The sequence below is a fragment of the Rutidosis leptorrhynchoides genome, chromosome 10 (genome assembly GCF_046630445.1).
Source record: "Rutidosis leptorrhynchoides isolate AG116_Rl617_1_P2 chromosome 10, CSIRO_AGI_Rlap_v1, whole genome shotgun sequence".
In the NCBI taxonomy this organism is placed as follows: Eukaryota; Viridiplantae; Streptophyta; class Magnoliopsida; order Asterales; family Asteraceae; genus Rutidosis; species Rutidosis leptorrhynchoides.
The window spans coordinates 262,443,833-262,462,576 of NC_092342.1; the positions used below are offsets into that span (position 1 = coordinate 262,443,833).

General features: G+C 38.2%; 1 protein-coding gene across 1 annotated transcript; it reads left to right on the forward strand.

Annotated features, from left to right (window-relative positions):
* Positions 1-658: 658 nt before the first annotated feature.
* On the forward strand, positions 659-4,224 carry LOC139871011 (uncharacterized). Its single transcript, XM_071858764.1, has 7 exons — positions 659-1,123; positions 1,214-1,365; positions 1,554-2,045; positions 2,163-2,252; positions 2,544-2,758; positions 3,269-3,504; positions 3,976-4,224. Exons 1-7 carry the CDS (start codon positions 659-661, stop codon positions 4,222-4,224), a joined length of 1,899 nt encoding a protein of 632 aa, XP_071714865.1.
* The last annotated feature ends 14,520 nt before the right edge of the window (positions 4,225-18,744 follow it).

Here is an 18,744-nt window from a genome sequence, read left to right on the forward strand (position 1 = left end):
CAGAAGGGTCTTTTGATCATTTGAGAGAGTTTGAAGGCATACAGTTAGATTCGCCTGTGGCCGACAAATCGAAACAACCATGTCCGCAATCTTCTGTGGAGAACTGTGACATACCCGAGAGTGTATCCCATGCATCGGGATCCACGAAGTTCAAAGGTTTTTACAACAAGAATTCTTCAGGAGGTTTATCATGTCATACCTCGTTTACTGTCGATGATTTTGGTGGCAGAAATTCCGTTGCTGATTATCTTCGGATTGGTTTCGATAATTGTGTAAATGTTGGTGATTTACTCGAGTTTAATTTAGATGACATTAAATTCAACGGGGGTTGCGTGCGAGATTACAACTGTTCCTTATGAAGATCATCTCCATTAATAGTTGCGGATCCAAAGTTTCTTCAAAACATAAATGGATCAAAGATTTATGTGTTACGGAAAATGTACAATTTCTCGCTCTTCAAGAATCGAAGATGACTCGACTTCAACTGTTTCGTCTCAAATCCATGTGGGGTAATAATCAATTTAATTATGCTATTTCTTTAGCGCGGGGTTTTTCGGGGGGTATCATTTCTATGTGGGATCCTCATTCATTTGTCAAAGAAAATATGTGGTGTTACAATCATTACATTATTGTTAAAGGGTTATGGGTGCGTGAGAACATGGATGTGTATATGGTTAATGTCTATGCTCCACAACGTCTATCGGATAAAATGTGTTTATGGAACTCGATTTCGAACTTTATGTCTTCGAACAGTGGTGATTACATTCTATTTGGAGATTGGAATTCGGTTCGAGAAGAGTGTGAACGTTTTGGTACAGATTTTTCTGCCCGGGATGCTCACTTCTTTAATGATTTCATTGAAAGATCCTCGCTTCATGAAATCATTCTTGGAGGTCTCAAATATACTTGGAGATTAAAAAAAGGAACTAAGTTTAGTAAATTGGACCATTTTTTCGTTTCTAATAATATTTTGTCATCTATAGAAGACCTTAAGGGTGAGGTGCTTCCGAGGGGTTTTTCGGATCATTCTCCTATCATGCTTTTTCAAGACAAGATTGATTTTGGTCCCACTTATTTCAAAGTATTCGACTCATGGTTTGAAAGGGATGATTTTGAGGCTAAGGTTCGTGAGGAATGGAACATTATTAATTCGGGTACTAATAGAGACGTCATTGCTAAACTTAGAATGTTAAAGCACTCTCTAAAAAGTTAGATCCACCAATCTAGAAGTACTGAATATATTCGTTTACGTGACTTAAAACAAAATATCCATGATCTTGACTTAATCATCGAATCTGGTACGGCTTCAAGTGCTGAGATTGAATCTCGTAATTCTTTGTTCAAGGAGCAGGAAGAGATCATGCGGTTTGTTACTCTAGATGCTCTTCAAAAGTCTAGGGTTAAATGGGACGTAGAAGGTGACGAGAATTCTAAATTCTTCCATTGTTCCTTGAAACGTAAAAGAAAACAACAGCACATACATGGCCTTATGATTGATGGTACATGGGTTACTGATCTCTCTACTATAAAAAATAAGTTCCATGATTTTTTAGCGCTAAATTCGAAAAGGTGGACTCCAACATTCGTTTTGATCCTGTTGACCCTATTCGAAAACTTTCTATTGATGATGCTAATTTAATTGAAACTGAATTCGAAGTGGTAGAAATAAAAAAGGCAGTGTGGGATTGTGGGAGTTCCAAGGCTCCAGGTCCAGATGGGTATTCGTTTCAATTTATCAAACATTTCTGGGACATTCTCCAAGCTGATATCATAAGAGATGTCCGAAATTTTTTTGCTTCGAGTGTTATGCCAATTGGTGCGAACTCGGCCTTTTTCTCGCTCATCCCGAAAGTAAGTAACCCGGTTATTGTTAGTGATTTCCGTCCTATTTCGCTTGTGAGTTTTTTCTACAAGATTATTACTAAGTTGCTTACGAATAGACTTGCAAGAGTTATTGATAAGATTATCTCTCCGGAACAATCTGCCTTTATCGCGGGTCGTCAGATATTAGATGGTCCTTTAATGCTAAGTGAGATTTTGTCATGGTACAAGAAAAAGAATCAGAAAGCTCTACTTTTCAAAGTATATTTTGAGAAAGCTTACGACTCCGTTAATTGAGAAAGTATATTTTGTATGCTAACCACTTTAGGTTTTGGTACTAGGTGGATTGGTTGGATTAAAGGATGCCTGTTTTCGGCTAGAACGTCGGTTTTAGTTAATGGGAACCCGACTCGTGAATTCTCTATTAAAAGGTGTTTATGACAAGGGGATCCATTAAGCCAATTCTTATTCATCATAGTTTTGGAAGGCCTCCACATTGCTTTTCAACGAGCTATGGATTTGGATTTTGTTCGGGGCATCAAAGTTGGTAATCGTTGTTTACGATTGTCTCATTTTTTTTATACCGACGATGTGATTATTTTTTCTGATTGGAGTAGACAACAACTTGATAATATTCTATGTTTACTTCATGCTTTCTATATGGTTTTCGGTTTGAAAATAAACGTGTCAAAGTCACATATTTTTGGCATGGGTGTGTGCAGTTTCGAGGTAGATAGTTTTGCTGCTGAAGTTGTGTGCCAAAGTGGGTCATTCCCCACGACTTACCTTGGTATTCCAATCGGGTTGAACATGAAGCGTAAATTAAGTTGGTCCTCATTAATCGATAAGTTTCATTCTAAAATGGCTCCATGGAAAGTTAATTTATTATCTTCTGGGGGTCGTCTCACATTGATTAAATCAGTTATGGGAAGTCTTGGTATTTATTGGATGTCGGTCTTTAAATGTCCCGAATCTATTATTAAGAAGCTTGAATCGATTAGATCACAATTTTTTTGGGGTAGTAGCAAAGCTAATAAAAAAATGGCATAGGCAAAATGGAATTTGATTCTTGATTCTTTTGATAAGGGTGGTCTTAATGTCGCGAACTTGAAGGCTTTCAATTATGCCATGTTATACAAATGGCGTTGAAGATACCTAACGAATCCGAATGATTTTTGGGTAAAGCTTGTCAAATCAATTCATGGTGAATTATTAGAAAATGCTAATGGGAACAGCATGTGGTCTTATATCGTTGGCACTTGCTCCAAAATGATTTCAGATGAGTTTATTCCAGGCGATGTTTTTAAGAAGAAAGTTGGTAATGGTCGAAATATTAGTTTTTGGAATGACATTTGGACGGGTCGCGACACTTTAGCTAATCGTTTTAATTGACTCTATCACTTGGAACTTTTTAAACACCATAAGATCGCTGATAAATTGGTTACAGGATCTTGGTCGTGGTCTTGGAGTCGCTCAGTTTTAACAGGTCGTAATGCTTCGTCTTTTTCGTCCATTCAATGTGAGTTACAGGATATTAGTTTATCGGATGCCGAGGATCGTTGGGTGTGTTCTATCACACCTGATGATGTATACTCCGTGAAGTGTGCGCGTAATTACATGGATCGAGTTATGCTTCCTTCTTCTCCTATACGAACGGTATGGAACAAGATCATCCCTAGGAAGGTTAATATTTTTTGTGGCGTCTCATTCATGATTATCTTCCCCTTCGTTGGAATCTATCCACTAGGGGATTGGATATTAATTCTATTACCTGTCCTGTGTGCAATATTGGAGTCGAAGATCGTAATCACTTGTTCTTCGGGTGTTCATTTTCTGCTGATATTTGGCACAAGATCAAGTTATGGACCGATTGTAATATGCCTTCATTTAATTCTTGGGAAGACTTCAAAAGTTGGATCGAGGATGTAAACATGGCGACTACTTCAAAAGTTAGAATTGAGATTATTGTTGCTACCTTTTTATGGGATATTTGGCACTTTCGGAACGGGATCGTCTTTAACGAACCTTTTTGTGATAGAGCTAGCTTAATTGATGTAATTTTTATGTTTTCTTTTAGATGGCTTAAGAATAGAGGTCATAGAGTTTCTAATTGGAACTCATGGCGCCTATTCCCATTGTAATTTTCTCCTTTAGCGTCTTGCTAAGGAGCGTTTTCTAATTCAAATCATTCTTTGGCCGTTAAAAAAAAACAATGACGATGACAAAATATACAAGTTTCTTGATACGGATGAAGATTGGGATGCCGTTAAAAATAAAGCAATTACAGCAAATGAACCCATAAAAGTGCATCTTCTTTTCATTGATTACGATTATTGTCCACCAAGAGAGAGTAGCGATGAGGAAGGATGGGTTAGCGATGATACGATTGACAAAAGATATTGATAGTCTTAATATTATGTGTTCGTATTTATATGCTTAATTGTGTAATTTTAAAAAAAAATGTAATCGTATCTTTGTTTATCAATAAAAGTGTTGTTTAAAAAATTTGTATTAAAAATAATAATAATAATAATATAATAATAATAATAATAATAATAATAATAATAATAATAATAATAATAATAATAATAATAATAATAAAAATAATAATAATAATAATAATAGTAGTAGTAATAAATATTAATAAAAAAATGTGGGGCCATGTGATGGGGAGGGAGGATGTCATGGTTGGTAGTGGTGTGTGATGGAGAGGAAGTGAAAAATAAATGGAGAGAGAAAGCTGATGTGGCGCTGATGTGGCGGTGTGTCTTGGGGAGGAAGTACGTCATGGTTGGAAGTGGTCTAATGGAGTTTAAACATTACCGATATCAAAATGAAAATGAAGGCTACATTCAATCCACTTTCACAGTAGCATCTCATTAGCATATTTTATGGGACTTTTCTTTACCAGGCTTTAGCAACTTCATTCTTACAACACCATCCAAGGTTGTTCTGACTAAAAATAGAGAAGGTGACTTGAGCATACCTTTGAGTTAGCGAGCCATAGAAACACTTTAAACTTTATGCGTGAGGCTAGCGATGCCTAACACATGTAATGATCGTATAGCTCAAACACAATGTCCTGCAATATAAGCCCAAGAGTCCATCCTTTTCTAAAACTAATTGGTGATAGAGGGACTTCCCCTTAGACTTATATACATACATTTGTTTTATCCTATGACCGATGTGGGACTTTGGTTTGCACCCTTACAAACCTCCCCTCAAACCTAAGTCCATCTAGGCCTCCCCTCCAACGATAGTCCGGATCCAACCTTTACCGCCGCCAACTCGGAACTCTCAACCTGGTGGGAGGGCAGGGAGATTTCAATACCAGGCTTCCAAGATCAACTCATCGTGCCAGGGTCCCCTCGAACGAGAGATGGGTCCACTCATCGCTGCTTATGACCGAGGGGTGCGCCATGTTACTGCGTGCGCTCAGGGGTGTGCCCTACTGCGCCGTCCACCACATCGGGGCTATAGCCTAGCTCTGATACCACTTGTTGTGATTAAGAGGGGATCGACTGGACGTTGGTACACACAAATTTGAGAGAAAATAACTCTATTACTCACAAGAATAGATTACAGAGTATTACAAAACTCTTACAAAAAAACAAAAACTCTCAAACTAACACACTAGGAATCTCACCACTATCTAGGATGTATTCACTCTTGGTTATGATTACACTTTAACTCACACACACTAACTAGGTGTGATTACACTTTTCTGAATGATTTACAAATGAAGGTTTCCACCTCTATTTATAAGAAAAATTTGAGGAGGTGGAAAAGTGTGAACGGGATGGTGTGAACGCAAAAAAATGGTGGCTAGCCGTAATAGTTTTCAATTTTGCTACCTCCATATCTATAGTTAAAATCGTCAACTTTGAATACCTAGTATCTTCTAGATTGCGGGCTAGAATGGAGACATCTAGTGGCATCTAGAAGATACTAGATTACAGCTGGAAGTTATCAATTCTCCCCCTCCAGCCGTATACAGGGAAAACACATTCCGGTTATGTCTCTGCATAACTTTAGCTTCTCTCAAGTCACCACCTTTGTCAACATATCCGCAGGATTCTCCTGAGATAGCCATAACCTTCTATTCTTCCTATCTCGGGTAATCTGCATTCCCAAAATTTGTTGAGCCTGTCCTAAGTCTTTCATGTCAAAAGACTTAGAGAGTTCCTTCTTCAGCTAGTTGATATTCGTTTCATCTTTCCCTACGATCAAAATATCGTTTACATATAGTAGAAGAGCAACGAAATCTCCTTCAGAAAACTTCTGAATGTAGACATACTCATCTGCTGCAGTTTTCTTGTACCCTTGACTCACCATGCACGAGTCAAACTTCTTGTACCACTGCCTAGGTACCTGCTTTAAACAATACAAACTTTTCTTCAGCTTGCATACGAGATTATATCCGAAACCTCAAAACCTTCTGGCTGCTCCATGTAAATTTCTTCATGTAAATCTCCATGAAGAAAAGCCGTCTTTACATCCATCTGTTGAAGCTCCAAGTTCATACTTGCGACCAATCCAAGTATGACTCTGATTGAAGTCATCTTGACTACTGGTGAAAATATCTCATCAAAGTCAATTCCTTTCTTCTGTTGGAATCCTTTGACTACAAGCCGTGCTTTGTATTTCACCACTTTTCCGCTGCCATCCTTTTTCAGCTTGAACACCCATTTATTTTTCAGTGCCTTCTTCTCGCGTAGAAGTTCTACAATCTCATAAGTTTGATTTTTCTGTAGAGAATTCATCTAATCCTGCATTGCGAGCAACCATTTTTCTTTGTCTTTATGAGATACTGCTTCATGAAAACTCTCTGGTTCTCCATCTTCAGTAAGTAGAAGGTACTCGGATTCCGGATATCTACTCGATGGAATCCGACCTCGATCAGATTTATGAACTTCTGGAATATACTGAGGAGATCCACCATCATCTTGACCTTGTGATGGTGCTGGAATGTTTGGCAGATGGGGTTGTGGCTCCCCCTGCTCAGCACCGTCATTTTCCTCACTATCTTCTACTTCTAGCATTTCTTCTTGCACTGTATATTCATTTCTCATGAATGATTCCGTTGTTGCCTCTGGCACCTGAGCAGCAACATTTGATTTCTGAGATATTGTAGGCTTTTCAATATCTTCTATTTTCTGGCTTTCATGGAACACCACGTCCCTACTTCTGATCACCTTTTTCTCCTTTGGATCCCATAATCTGTATCTAAATTCTTCATCTCCATAGCCTATGAATATGCATGAAGTGGTCCTTACATCCAGCTTCTGTCTGAGCTCCTTGGATACATGTGCGTATGCCAAATATCCAAATACTCTTAAGTGAGAGTACGATGGATCCTTTCCAGACCAAAGTTTATCCGGAACTTTAAAATTTAGTGGTATTGATGGAGATCGGTTGATCAAGTAACATGCGGCTCTGACTGCTTCTCCCCAGAATGGCTTTGGCAGCTTAGCCATACTAAGCATGCTCTGAACACGTTCCATGATTATTCGGTTCATTCTTTCTGCTATACCATTGTGTTGAGGGGTACGTGGAACTGTCTTCTCATGTCGGATGCCATATGATCTGCAATAGGCATCGAACTGCCTAGAAGAGTATTCACCGCCGTTGTCGGATCGAAGACACTTTAACTTCTTTCCTGTCTCACGTTCTACCATGACATGGAACTGTTTGAAGTAATCGAACACCTGGTCCTTCGTACGCAAGAAATATACCCACACCTTTCGAGAAGTATCATCGATAAACGTCAGAAAGTATCGATTGCCGCCAATTGATTCAACCTCTAAGGGACCACAAACATCAGAGTGTACCAGACTGAGTAACTCCAATTTTCTCGTTGAAGAGGAATTAAACGAGACTCTATGCTGCTTACCAAACAGACAATGATTGCAAGGATCTAGTGCAGCGTCCTTGTCTACATTGATAAGCTTCTTATTTATGAGGGTAGACAACCCTTTCTCACTCATGTGACCGAGTCTCTGGTGCCATAAATTTTGTGACGCCTCTTTTTATGCAACATTAAGGCCGTCTGTACAGATCTTCACATGAGTTTTGTATAGTGTGCCACAAATGTGTCCTCGAGCGACTATCATAGCGCCTCTTGACAATTTCCATGTGCCTCTACTGAAATGACTATCATAGCCCTGTTTGTCTAGAGCTACTCCAGAAAGTAGATTCAGTCGAAGATCTGACACATGGTGGACATCCTTCAGAGTGATTGTGCTCCTGGAACTTGTCTTTATTGTGACATCTGTGATGACCCGGGAATTTCCGACCAAATTTAAACTTAATCTTTATATGATTTTGACACGATAAGCAAAGTCTGTAATGTTGAGTCTCAAAAGTTTTGAAATCTATAATCATGTAATCAATTATCTTTTGACTATGTGTAACACCAGCCATTTTTTTTTATATATATATACACAGCGGAAGACTTCATTTACATAATTACCCTTATTCGATAACAACATAATTACCATAAATCCTTAGTTAATTACTTTATTACAAACCACAGGTGTTACGTTATTACAAAACATTATTTAAACAAAAGTCCACATCAGAGTTGGTTGTCAAACATGTCATCTGCTGTATCACCTATCCCGACTAGCAGTACCTAAACCTGCAAGGGGGAAAACATGTGGGGGATTAGCGCACCGCTAAGTGAATGGAATCTATCTAACAGATATAGCTTAAGTCACACACAAGCTATATACATCAACAATACCTGCTAACTACCAAATAGCATACAAAAGACAATACGAGGATCGGCGGCTTGTACGAGCACACGACTCCCAGCTGATCGGGCCTGAGTCTACCGATAGTCCCTGCTACTCAATTCACAGTATAGTTATCCAGATGCAGGGGATGCATCATTCACACTATACTCTACAATCAGTAGCCTATGGACCCAACCTCCCCTAGGCACGGTTGACCTCATACGGACTCTAACCTCTCCTAGGCACGGTCTCGAGTCCCCAGTCTCCCTAGGCCCGACTGGTGCCATTCACACAGTGTACACATAATTCACATACAACATCAGGCAAACGATATTATTCTATCATGGCAATTCCTACACTATGCATGGTAAAAGAGTCAACCACAGTAGCATGATATGCTACTTAAACTCTATCCGTAGATAGACCCACTCACCAATTACCAGCAACTGCTCAGTTATTATTTCTGAGCTTCTTCCTTGTCCTTATCTCCTGAGAACAGCAAAAACCAAGTTAGAATAGTGTTCCCATCAAGATTAGACACACTGACAGCGAATTATAGCAAATTAGTAAAAATTTGCGTCCGCTAAAATTTTCATGCTTAACACTTATGCACTTTCAAAATTTACATCCTGAACACCAAAATACAAACGGGCAGCATAACGGCTAGAATTCCACACTTAGTAAGAATTTTCACTGTCTAAGACCATCGGTCGATGGTCCCATCCATCGGCCGATCTTCAACACACCATCGGTCGATGGTCTCCCCCAATCGGTCGATCGTCAAAATTACATCCGCTGGTCAGAAATCATACACCATCGGTCGATGGTCTCGTCCATCGGCCGATCGTCCTCACCGTCGGTCGATGGTCAACGACCATCGGCCGAAGGTAGTTCATCAGCTGCAACAGCAGCAAAGTGACGGGTTTCAACCCAAAATCACCAAATCTCAACTTTGGACACGTTTTTGACCTCAAAACTGGTTACATCTTTTACACTAAACATTTAGAAACATAAACCCACAACATTCAAACACAAACAACATCAATTTCTACCAATTTGACACAAAACCCCATTTTAACAAAAATTAACTTAAAAACCCATTTAATCACAGATTTGATCATGAAATCTTACAAACCTTACCTTGTTAGAATCACAATGACACAAGGAACGTTTTGACACCAAAATCAAGCTTCAATTCGAGATTAAATGATTTAGGGTTGAGATGAAAATGGTGAAGTTTAGGTTAGGTGAATGTGTGAGTGAGAGGAAAGTTCAGGAAACCTCAAGAAAAGAGTTGGTCACTAGCTTATATTTGTGTTAAAACACAATACCCCATCACACACGGGTATTTACCAGTTATCTGAAATCTTTCGCACAAGATTAGGTAACCCAAACGAGGTCCAATTAAAATAAACAAACCTGTTCTGAGACCCTTGTCACAAACTGGTCACAACACAATTAAAATAAAACACTAATAAAATAATTAAAATAAAAATCACTTAAGACTAAGCACAAACCCTAAGGGCAAAAATAGACAACTTACAACTAGCCCGGGTTTCAGTCTGTTACAAATCCACCCCCCTTAAGGAGATTCCGTCCTCAGAATCTGGTCTTGGTCAAACAAATAAGGATAGCGGTTTCTCATCAACTCTTCCGTTTCCCACGTAAGATTAGAACCCAAACTGTGTTTCCACTCGATCAATACCATCGGTATCTCTTTATTTCTCAACTTAGTCACCTTTCAGTCAACTACACGGACCGGCTCTTCCACCAATTTCTTATTCAAATCGACCCTTAAATCTTCTAAAGGAAGAAGTTGTGTTTCATCATCGACTTTACACTTTCGAAGATAACACACGTTAAATGTATTATGAATACCGGCTAACTCTGGCGGAAGATCTAACACCACAGCCTGATCATTCAACACTTCACTGATCTGAAATGGACCAATAAATCTCGGTGCTAACTTACCACGTTTACCGAATCTGATAACCCCTTTCCACGGTGAAACTTTCAGATACACTCGTTCACCCACATTAAAGGTTACCGGACGTCTACGCGGATCAGCATACATTTTCTGCCTATCTCTAGCGGCTTTCAACTTTTCTCTCGCAATTGCAACTTTTTCGGCTGTCATTTGAACAATTTCGGGACCTGCAAACTGTTTCTCCCCGGCTTCTAACCAACAAGTCGGAGTTCTGCAACGACGACCGTACAACATTTCATAGGGCGGCATCCCTATACTCGAATGATATGAATTATTATACGCGAATTCGACCAACGGTAAATGTGTATCCCACGAACCACCGTATTCTAACACACAAGCCCTTAACATATCCTCCAAAGTTTGTATCGTTCTTTCACTCTGACCATCTGTCTGAGGATGATAAGCTGTACTTAAATTCACACGTGTACCCAAATTTTGTTGAAGACTGTTCCAAAAATTCGACACAAATCTGGAATCTCTGTCTGAAACGATCGATAACGGCACACCATGTCGACTAACTATTTCTTTCACATACAAATCGGCTAACTCACTTAACGAAGCTGTCTCACGAGTAGCAAGAAAATGAGCACTTTTAGTTAGACGATCCACTATTACCCAAATCATATCATGTCGTTTCTGAGTTCGAGGTAATTTGGTCACAAAATCCATCGTTATATGTTCCCATTTCCACTCTGGAATCTGTAACTGACGTAGCGAACCATAAGGTTTCTGATGTTCTGCCTTCACTTGAGCACAAATATGACACTTTTCGACATATCGAGCGATATCTGTTTTCATTGTCGGCCACCAATACACTGCTTTCAAATCATGATACATCTTATTACTACCCGGATGTACTGTCAATTTGGATTTGTGAGCTTCTGTCATAATTAAATCCCTCAAATCTCCAAGCTTAGGTACCCAAACACGATTGTTTAAAGTCTTTAGTCCACGTGAGTCATCACTTAAGTCCACTTTTCGTTTGATCATTTGTTCATATTTAATATGTTCGTCCTCCAAAGCACAGGCCTGAACGGTTCTTAAGCTGTTAATCAAATCTGAAGTTATATTCAAACGAAGGAATTTCACATTTTCACTTGACTTTTTACGACTTAGCGCATCTGCAACCACATTTGCCTTACCCGGATGATATTTAATTTCACAATCATAATCTTTGATCAACTCTTGCCACCGTCTCTGACGCATATTCAATTCTTTCTGTGAGAAGATATATTGCAAACTCTTATGATCTGTACAAATAACACAATGAGTTCCATACAAATAATGTCTCCACAGTTTCAAAGCAAACACTACTGCAGCCATTTTAAGATCATGCACTGGATAATTCTTCTCATGAACTTTCAACTGTCGCGAGGCGTAGGCGATTACTTTATCTCTCTGCATTAAGACACAACCCAACCCAGCATATGATGCATCACAGTATACCACGAAGTCGTCTGAACCTTCTGGTAAAGCTAACACTGGTGCCTGACACAGTAGCTGTTTCAAAATCTGAAAAGCCTTTTCCTGTTCATCAGTCCATCGAAAGGCTACATCTTTACGAGTCAACTTAGTCAATGGACCCGCTATTTTAGAGAAGTCTTTGATAAACCTGCGATAATAACCAGCCAATCCCAGAAAACTCTTAATCTCAGTCGGAGTCCTCGGAGAATTCCAATTCATTACCGCTTCTATCTTTGTCGGATCAACTTTTATACCCTCAGTACAAATCACATGACCCAAAAACTGCACTTCACGTAACCAAAATTCACACTTTGAAAATTTTGCAAATAGTTGCTCACGTTTTAACAAGTTCAAAACCAACCTCAGATGTTCAGCATGTTCACTCTCTGTTTTCGAATACACCAATATGTCATCAATAAACACAATCACAAACTTATCTAAGAATGGACGACACACTCTATTCATTAGATCCATGAAGACTGCTGGCGCATTCGTCAACCCAAAAGGCATGACAAGAAATTCATAATGACCATACCTTGTTCTGAACGCTGTTTTCGGTATATCTGATTCAGCAACACGAACCTGATGATATCCGGATCGTAAGTCTATCTTAGAAAAGAATGAAGCACCCTGTAACTGATCGAACAAATCATCTATTCGAGGTAACGGATACTTATTCTTCACTGTTCTTTTGTTCAATTCACGATAATCAATACACATACGCATTGACCCATCTTTCTTTTTAACAAACAATACTGGAGCACCCCACGGTGAAGAACTCGGTCGGATAAACCCACGATCTAATAGTTCTTGAATCTGTGACATCATTTCACGGATTTCAGATGGCACTAATCGGTATGGAGCTTTTGCAACTGGAGTTGTTCCAGGAACCAATTCAATCTTATATTCAACTTCCCTTACCGGCGGCAGACCTGGTAACTCATCTGGGAACACTTCGGGAAATTCTGATACTATCGGAATATCGGCCACTGTTTTCTTTTCTTTCTTCGCATCAATCACATATGCAAGAAATGATTCACAACCCTTTGCCATCGACTTTTTCGCTCTCATCATGGTTATCAACGGAAAATTATACCCGCCCCGCTCCCCCCGGGCCACCACACGGGTTCCATCGGTCAAACGAAAGGTAATCATTTTCCTATCGCACTTAATATTAGCCCTAAGCGAGCTCAACCAATCCATTCCTAGTACTACATCAAAGCTAGGAATAGGTAACACTAAACAAGTCACCGGGAAAGACTTCCCTTCGATCTCTATACAAACCCCAGTCACATAGGTTGTGACGGGTGTGGTCTTACCATCAGCTACTTCTACACTAACCGGCTTGGGTAACACAGTAGCTGGTAAATTCAACTTAGCACAGAAATCTAGGGACATAAAACACCTATTGGCACCACAATCAAACAATACGCGAGCAGGTATTGAGTTGATTAGAAACATACCGGTGATTACTTCGTCGGTTGCCACAGCATTTTCCACCGACATCTGAAAAGCTCTAGCCTCTGCTGTTGGAGGGTTCTTCCTCTTCTGCCCACTCAAGGCAGTTGACCCTCCAGCTGATGCTGAACGCGCCCCTGACCCTGACCCTGCCCCGGAACTACCACTCTTCGACGGACAACTAATTGCACGATGCCCTGGTTTGTGACAACTCCAACATACACTATTCGGATACGGGCATGCTGAAGACTCATGCCCAACAACACCACACTTTAAGCATCTTCTTGTAGCCTCAGAACACTGACCACTGTGAGAAGATCGACACGTGTGACACCAATTCCCTTTACCTGATCCAGATCCATAACTATTCTGACCACTTTTACCCTTCGATTTAAACCCACTAGACTTCTTGGATTTACATCCTGATTGACCAGATACTTGCCCACCTTGTTGTAGCACATTACCAAACATTCTGTTTCTGGCGGCCTGAACATCACTTTCTACCATCTTAGCCATCACAACCGCTTGAGACAACGACGTAGCCGTTCTAACAAAAGTTCGGTACTCTGGCAAAATGATATTAACAAAATGTTGTATACGAGACGCTTCGTCTGGCACCCACTGTTGTACAAACCTTAGTTTATCCATATACTTCTCTACTACCTCGTCGATCGTCATTTGAGGTGTCATCTTCATTTCAAGAAACTCAGTCTTGATTCGGTTCATATCAAAAGGATTACAATACTGTTCACACACCTTCCCATGAAACTGCTCCCATGTGATCATACTCACTTGTTCTTTCGGTATACTGGAAATCAAGGAATCCCACCAAATCATAGCCCTACCTTTCAACATTCGACTTGCATATGTCACTTTCAGCTCGGGTTCACACTGGCATGCTTCAAATACCCTTTCAATTTCTCGCAACCAATTAAGAGTTACAGTCGGATCAGTACTTCCAGAAAACTCAGAGGGTTTGCAATCACGGAAGTTCTTATAAGTACATCTTTTGGGTGGTTGCATGTAAGGTTGTTGGAACATTTGCATTTGGTATGGATTCATCATCATGGGATTTTGGTAAGTAAAAGTGTTTTGCGGTGGCATATAATATTGGTTAGGTATTTGATTCTGAAACTGGTTCTGGTGCACATTAGGTATCGTTTGGGATTGCGCGGTTGGGAATCCAGGTGGTGTATCATCATTTCCAGAATGCCTTGCCAATTCAAGCTCATTAATTTTGTCCTCGGCCTCTTTTAGCTTGCTTTCTAACTGAAGGATGTAACTACTCTGATCATCATCAGACTCAACACCCTCTTCTGGTGCTCTGAATGTTCCGGGGTTGGATGGGCCAGTTGCGTTTCTATCAGACATACCTGTGCTACAAAACAGCTTACACAAAAGCTTAGTGGATAATAGTTAGTTCAATCACAACTAACACACGTATATCCTATTTTCACTTAGCCCCCACTCCCACAGACATGTTTGACTTGCCTCAGGGTTTGGGAACAAAGTACGCTCACGTATTTGCTGCCAAACCATGCTCTGATACCAACTTGTAACACCAGCCATTTTTTTTTATATATATATACACAGCGGAAGACTTCATTTACATAATTACCCTTATTCGATAACAACATAATTACCATAAATCCTTAGTTAATTACTTTATTACAAACCACAGGTGTTACGTTATTACAAAACATTATTTAAACAAAAGTCCACATCAGAGTTGGTTGTCAAACATGTCATCTGCTGTATCACCCATCCCGACTAGCAGTACCTAAACCTGCAAGGGGGAAAACATGTGGGGGATTAGCGCACCGCTAAGTGAATGGAATCTATCTAACAGATATAGCTTAAGTCACACACAAGCTATATACATCAACAATACCTGCTAACTACCAACTAGCATACAAAAGACAATACGAGGATCGACGGCTTGTACGAGCACACGACTCCCAGCTGATCGGGCCTGAGTCTACCGATAGTCCCTGCTACTCAATTCACAGTATAGTTATCCAGATGCAGGGGATGCATCATTCACACTATACTCTACAATCAGTAGCCTATGGACCCAACCTCCCCTAGGCACGGTTGACCTCATACGGACTCTAACCTCTCCTAGGCACGGTCTCGAGTCCCCAGTCTCCCTAGGCCCGACTGGTGCCATTCACACAGTGTACACATAATTCACATACAACATCAGGCAAACGATATTATTCTATCATGGCAATTCCTACACTATGCATGGTAAAAGAGTCAACCACAGTAGCATGATATGCTACTTAAACTCTATCCGTAGATAGACCCACTCACCAATTACCAGCAACTGCTCAGTTATTATTTCTGAGCTTCTTCCTTGTCCTTATCTCCTGAGAACAGCAAAAACCAAGTTAGAATAGTGTTCCCATCAAGATTAGACACACTGACAGCGAATTATAGCAAATTAGTAAAAATTTGCGTCCGCTAAAATTTTCATGCTTAACACTTGTGCACTTTCAAAATTTACATCCTGAACACCAAAATACAAACGGGCAGCATAACGGCTAGAATTCCACACTTAGTAAGAATTTTCACTGTCTAAGACCATCGGTCGATGGTCCCATCCATCGGCCGATCTTCAACACACCATCGGTCGATGGTCTCCCCCAATCGGTCGATCGTCAAAATTACATCCGCTGGTCAGAAATCATACACCATCGGTCGATGGTCTCGTCCATCGGCCGATCGTCCTCACCGTCGGTCGATGGTCAACGACCATCGGCCGAAGGTAGTTCATCAGCTGCAACAGCAGCAAAGTGACGGGTTTCAACCCAAAATCACCAAATCTCAACTTTGGACACGTTTTTGACCTCAAAACTGGTTACATCTTTTACACTAAACATTTAGAAACATAAACCCACAACATTCAAACACAAACAACATCAATTTCTACCAATTTGACACAAAACCCCATTTTAACAAAAATTAACTTAAAAACCCATTTAATCACAGATTTGATCATGAAATCTTACAAACCTTACCTTGTTAGAATCACAATGACACAAGGAACGTTTTGACACCAAAATCAAGCTTCAATTCGAGATTAAATGATTTAGGGTTGAGATGAAAATGGTGAAGTTTAGGTTAGGTGAATGTGTGAGTGAGAGGAAAGTTCAGGAAACCTCAAGAAAAGAGCTGGTCACTAGCTTATATTTGTGTTAAAACACAATACCCCATCACACACGGGTATTTACCAGTTATCTGAAATCTTTCGCACAAGATTAGGTAACCCAAACGAGGTCCAATTAAAATAAACAAACCTGTTCTGAGACCCTTGTCATAAACTGGTCACAACACAATTAAAATAAAACACTAATAAAATAATTAAAATAAAAATCACTTAAGACTAAGCACAAACCCTAAGGGCAAAAATAGACAACTTACAACTAGCCCGGGTTTCAGTCTGTTACACTATGCCTGACGATTCACGAACAATTGATTGTAAAATAATATGTATATATATATATATATATATATATATATATATATATATATATATATATATATATATATATAAATATAAGTGTACACATTAAGGTGAATAAATAAAATACAAAATGATCATTTGAATTGAAAGTGTAAAGTAAAATACAAAGTAATTAAGCTATTATATATATATATATATATATATATATATATATATATATATATATATATATATATATATATATATATATATATATGTGTGTGTGTGTGTGTAAATTCTATAAATATTATTATTATATGAATATTGTAAAATATATATAAGATATAAATACTATGTGTTAGAAATTTGCAATATCTATTTCAATTATAAAATAACATATTATCCTAAGTAAAAATATGTCATTATATATAATAAATAATTATTAAAAATTAATACTATGTAATATCAATGTACTAAACTTACTTACAAATTAAAATATGGTTATTATTGTAATAATGTTATTATTACTTTCATTAAAATAAATATTAATATTAATGTCAAAAATTAGGAATATTATTATGTTAATATTATATATAGATATAAAACCTAATACATGTAAATTGTTACATTAATGTTGTTATTATTATTATTATAAAATCATTATAAAGAAAATAATACAATTTATTATCATCACTAATAATATTATTATTATCATATTTGTTATTATTATCATTAAGTATTATGAAACTTATTAAAAATCATTATCATTGTTATTATTATTAATATTACTCATTTATCCTTATTTTTATTAAGAATTAACAGTATTTTTTTATTATTTTTATTATTCCCAATAATAAATAATATTATCATTTATATATTTATAATTACTAATTAATAATATTACTTGTAAATAAATAATTGTACAATTAAATTCCAGGATCAGTTACAACTCATTTTCAACTATGTCTGATTTGTACTTCCTGTCTTTAATTGTGGAAATTAAGGCACAATGAGAACGAATCTGTATCATCCACTATCTAGTTTTATTTTATTTATTTTTTTCTCTCATTATTTTTTTCCGGTCTAACCATTGTCGACTGCAATCGAATTCATGTAGAAATGTATTCATTCGATTTTTCTTTCACTGCCAATATCAATTACAATTCCTTTTAACTTCCATAAATTGAGAAAATTAAAAACATGAAACTGAGAAAAACAAGCCGACCCCTGTTATTCATCCATTTATCAAAAACTTCAAATTCGATTTCCATTTCAAAAACTAAAAACGCAGTTAAGTTGGAAATCATCCAATTAAACTATCTGGAAAACCTCAACCCTCAATTCCTCGTTTTGATTGAGAATTTTAAAGTCAAAGTTTTATTTAAAAAAGTCAAACTTCGTGTTCATCACGAAATTCGCTTTTGTTTTAACGTTTCTGTTAAAATTTATTATTCAGAAACTTTGTATGAATGATTTAGAATCTATTTCATGTAGGAATCGTGGTATAAAACGGTCTCAATTTTAAAATCATAGTTGGAGTCAAAGGTGTTCTTCGTATCTGCTGATACAAATCTGTTTCCAATTTTTTTCTGTTTCTGTTGATTAAGAGCACCCTCAATAAGTTTGTTTCTATGTCAGTTACAAGTCCCAAATCAATTTTAGCAGTTTTGAATTGATCTATGGTCGATTGCAGTATAAGAGGAAGAAGATGGATAATTAATAAAACGGGTTAAATAATTATTAGGTGATTATAAATACAGAAAAATGGTCACAGCTGAATGGTTAAGGGAGGAGACGGGATAGCACGGGGTCTTGGGTTCGAGCCTCTA

Coding starts and splice junctions, on each gene's coding strand:
- LOC139871011 (XM_071858764.1), top strand. CDS start 659: ATGGATGTGTATATGGTTAATGTCTATGCTCCACAACGTCTATCGGAT. Junction 2,253..2,543: donor CGTGAATTCTCTATTAAAAG/GTGTTTATGACA, acceptor GGGTGTGTGCAG/TTTCGAGGTAGATAGTTTTG. Junction 3,505..3,975: donor ACAAGATCATCCCTAGGAAG/GTTAATATTTTT, acceptor TTTCTCCTTTAG/CGTCTTGCTAAGGAGCGTTT.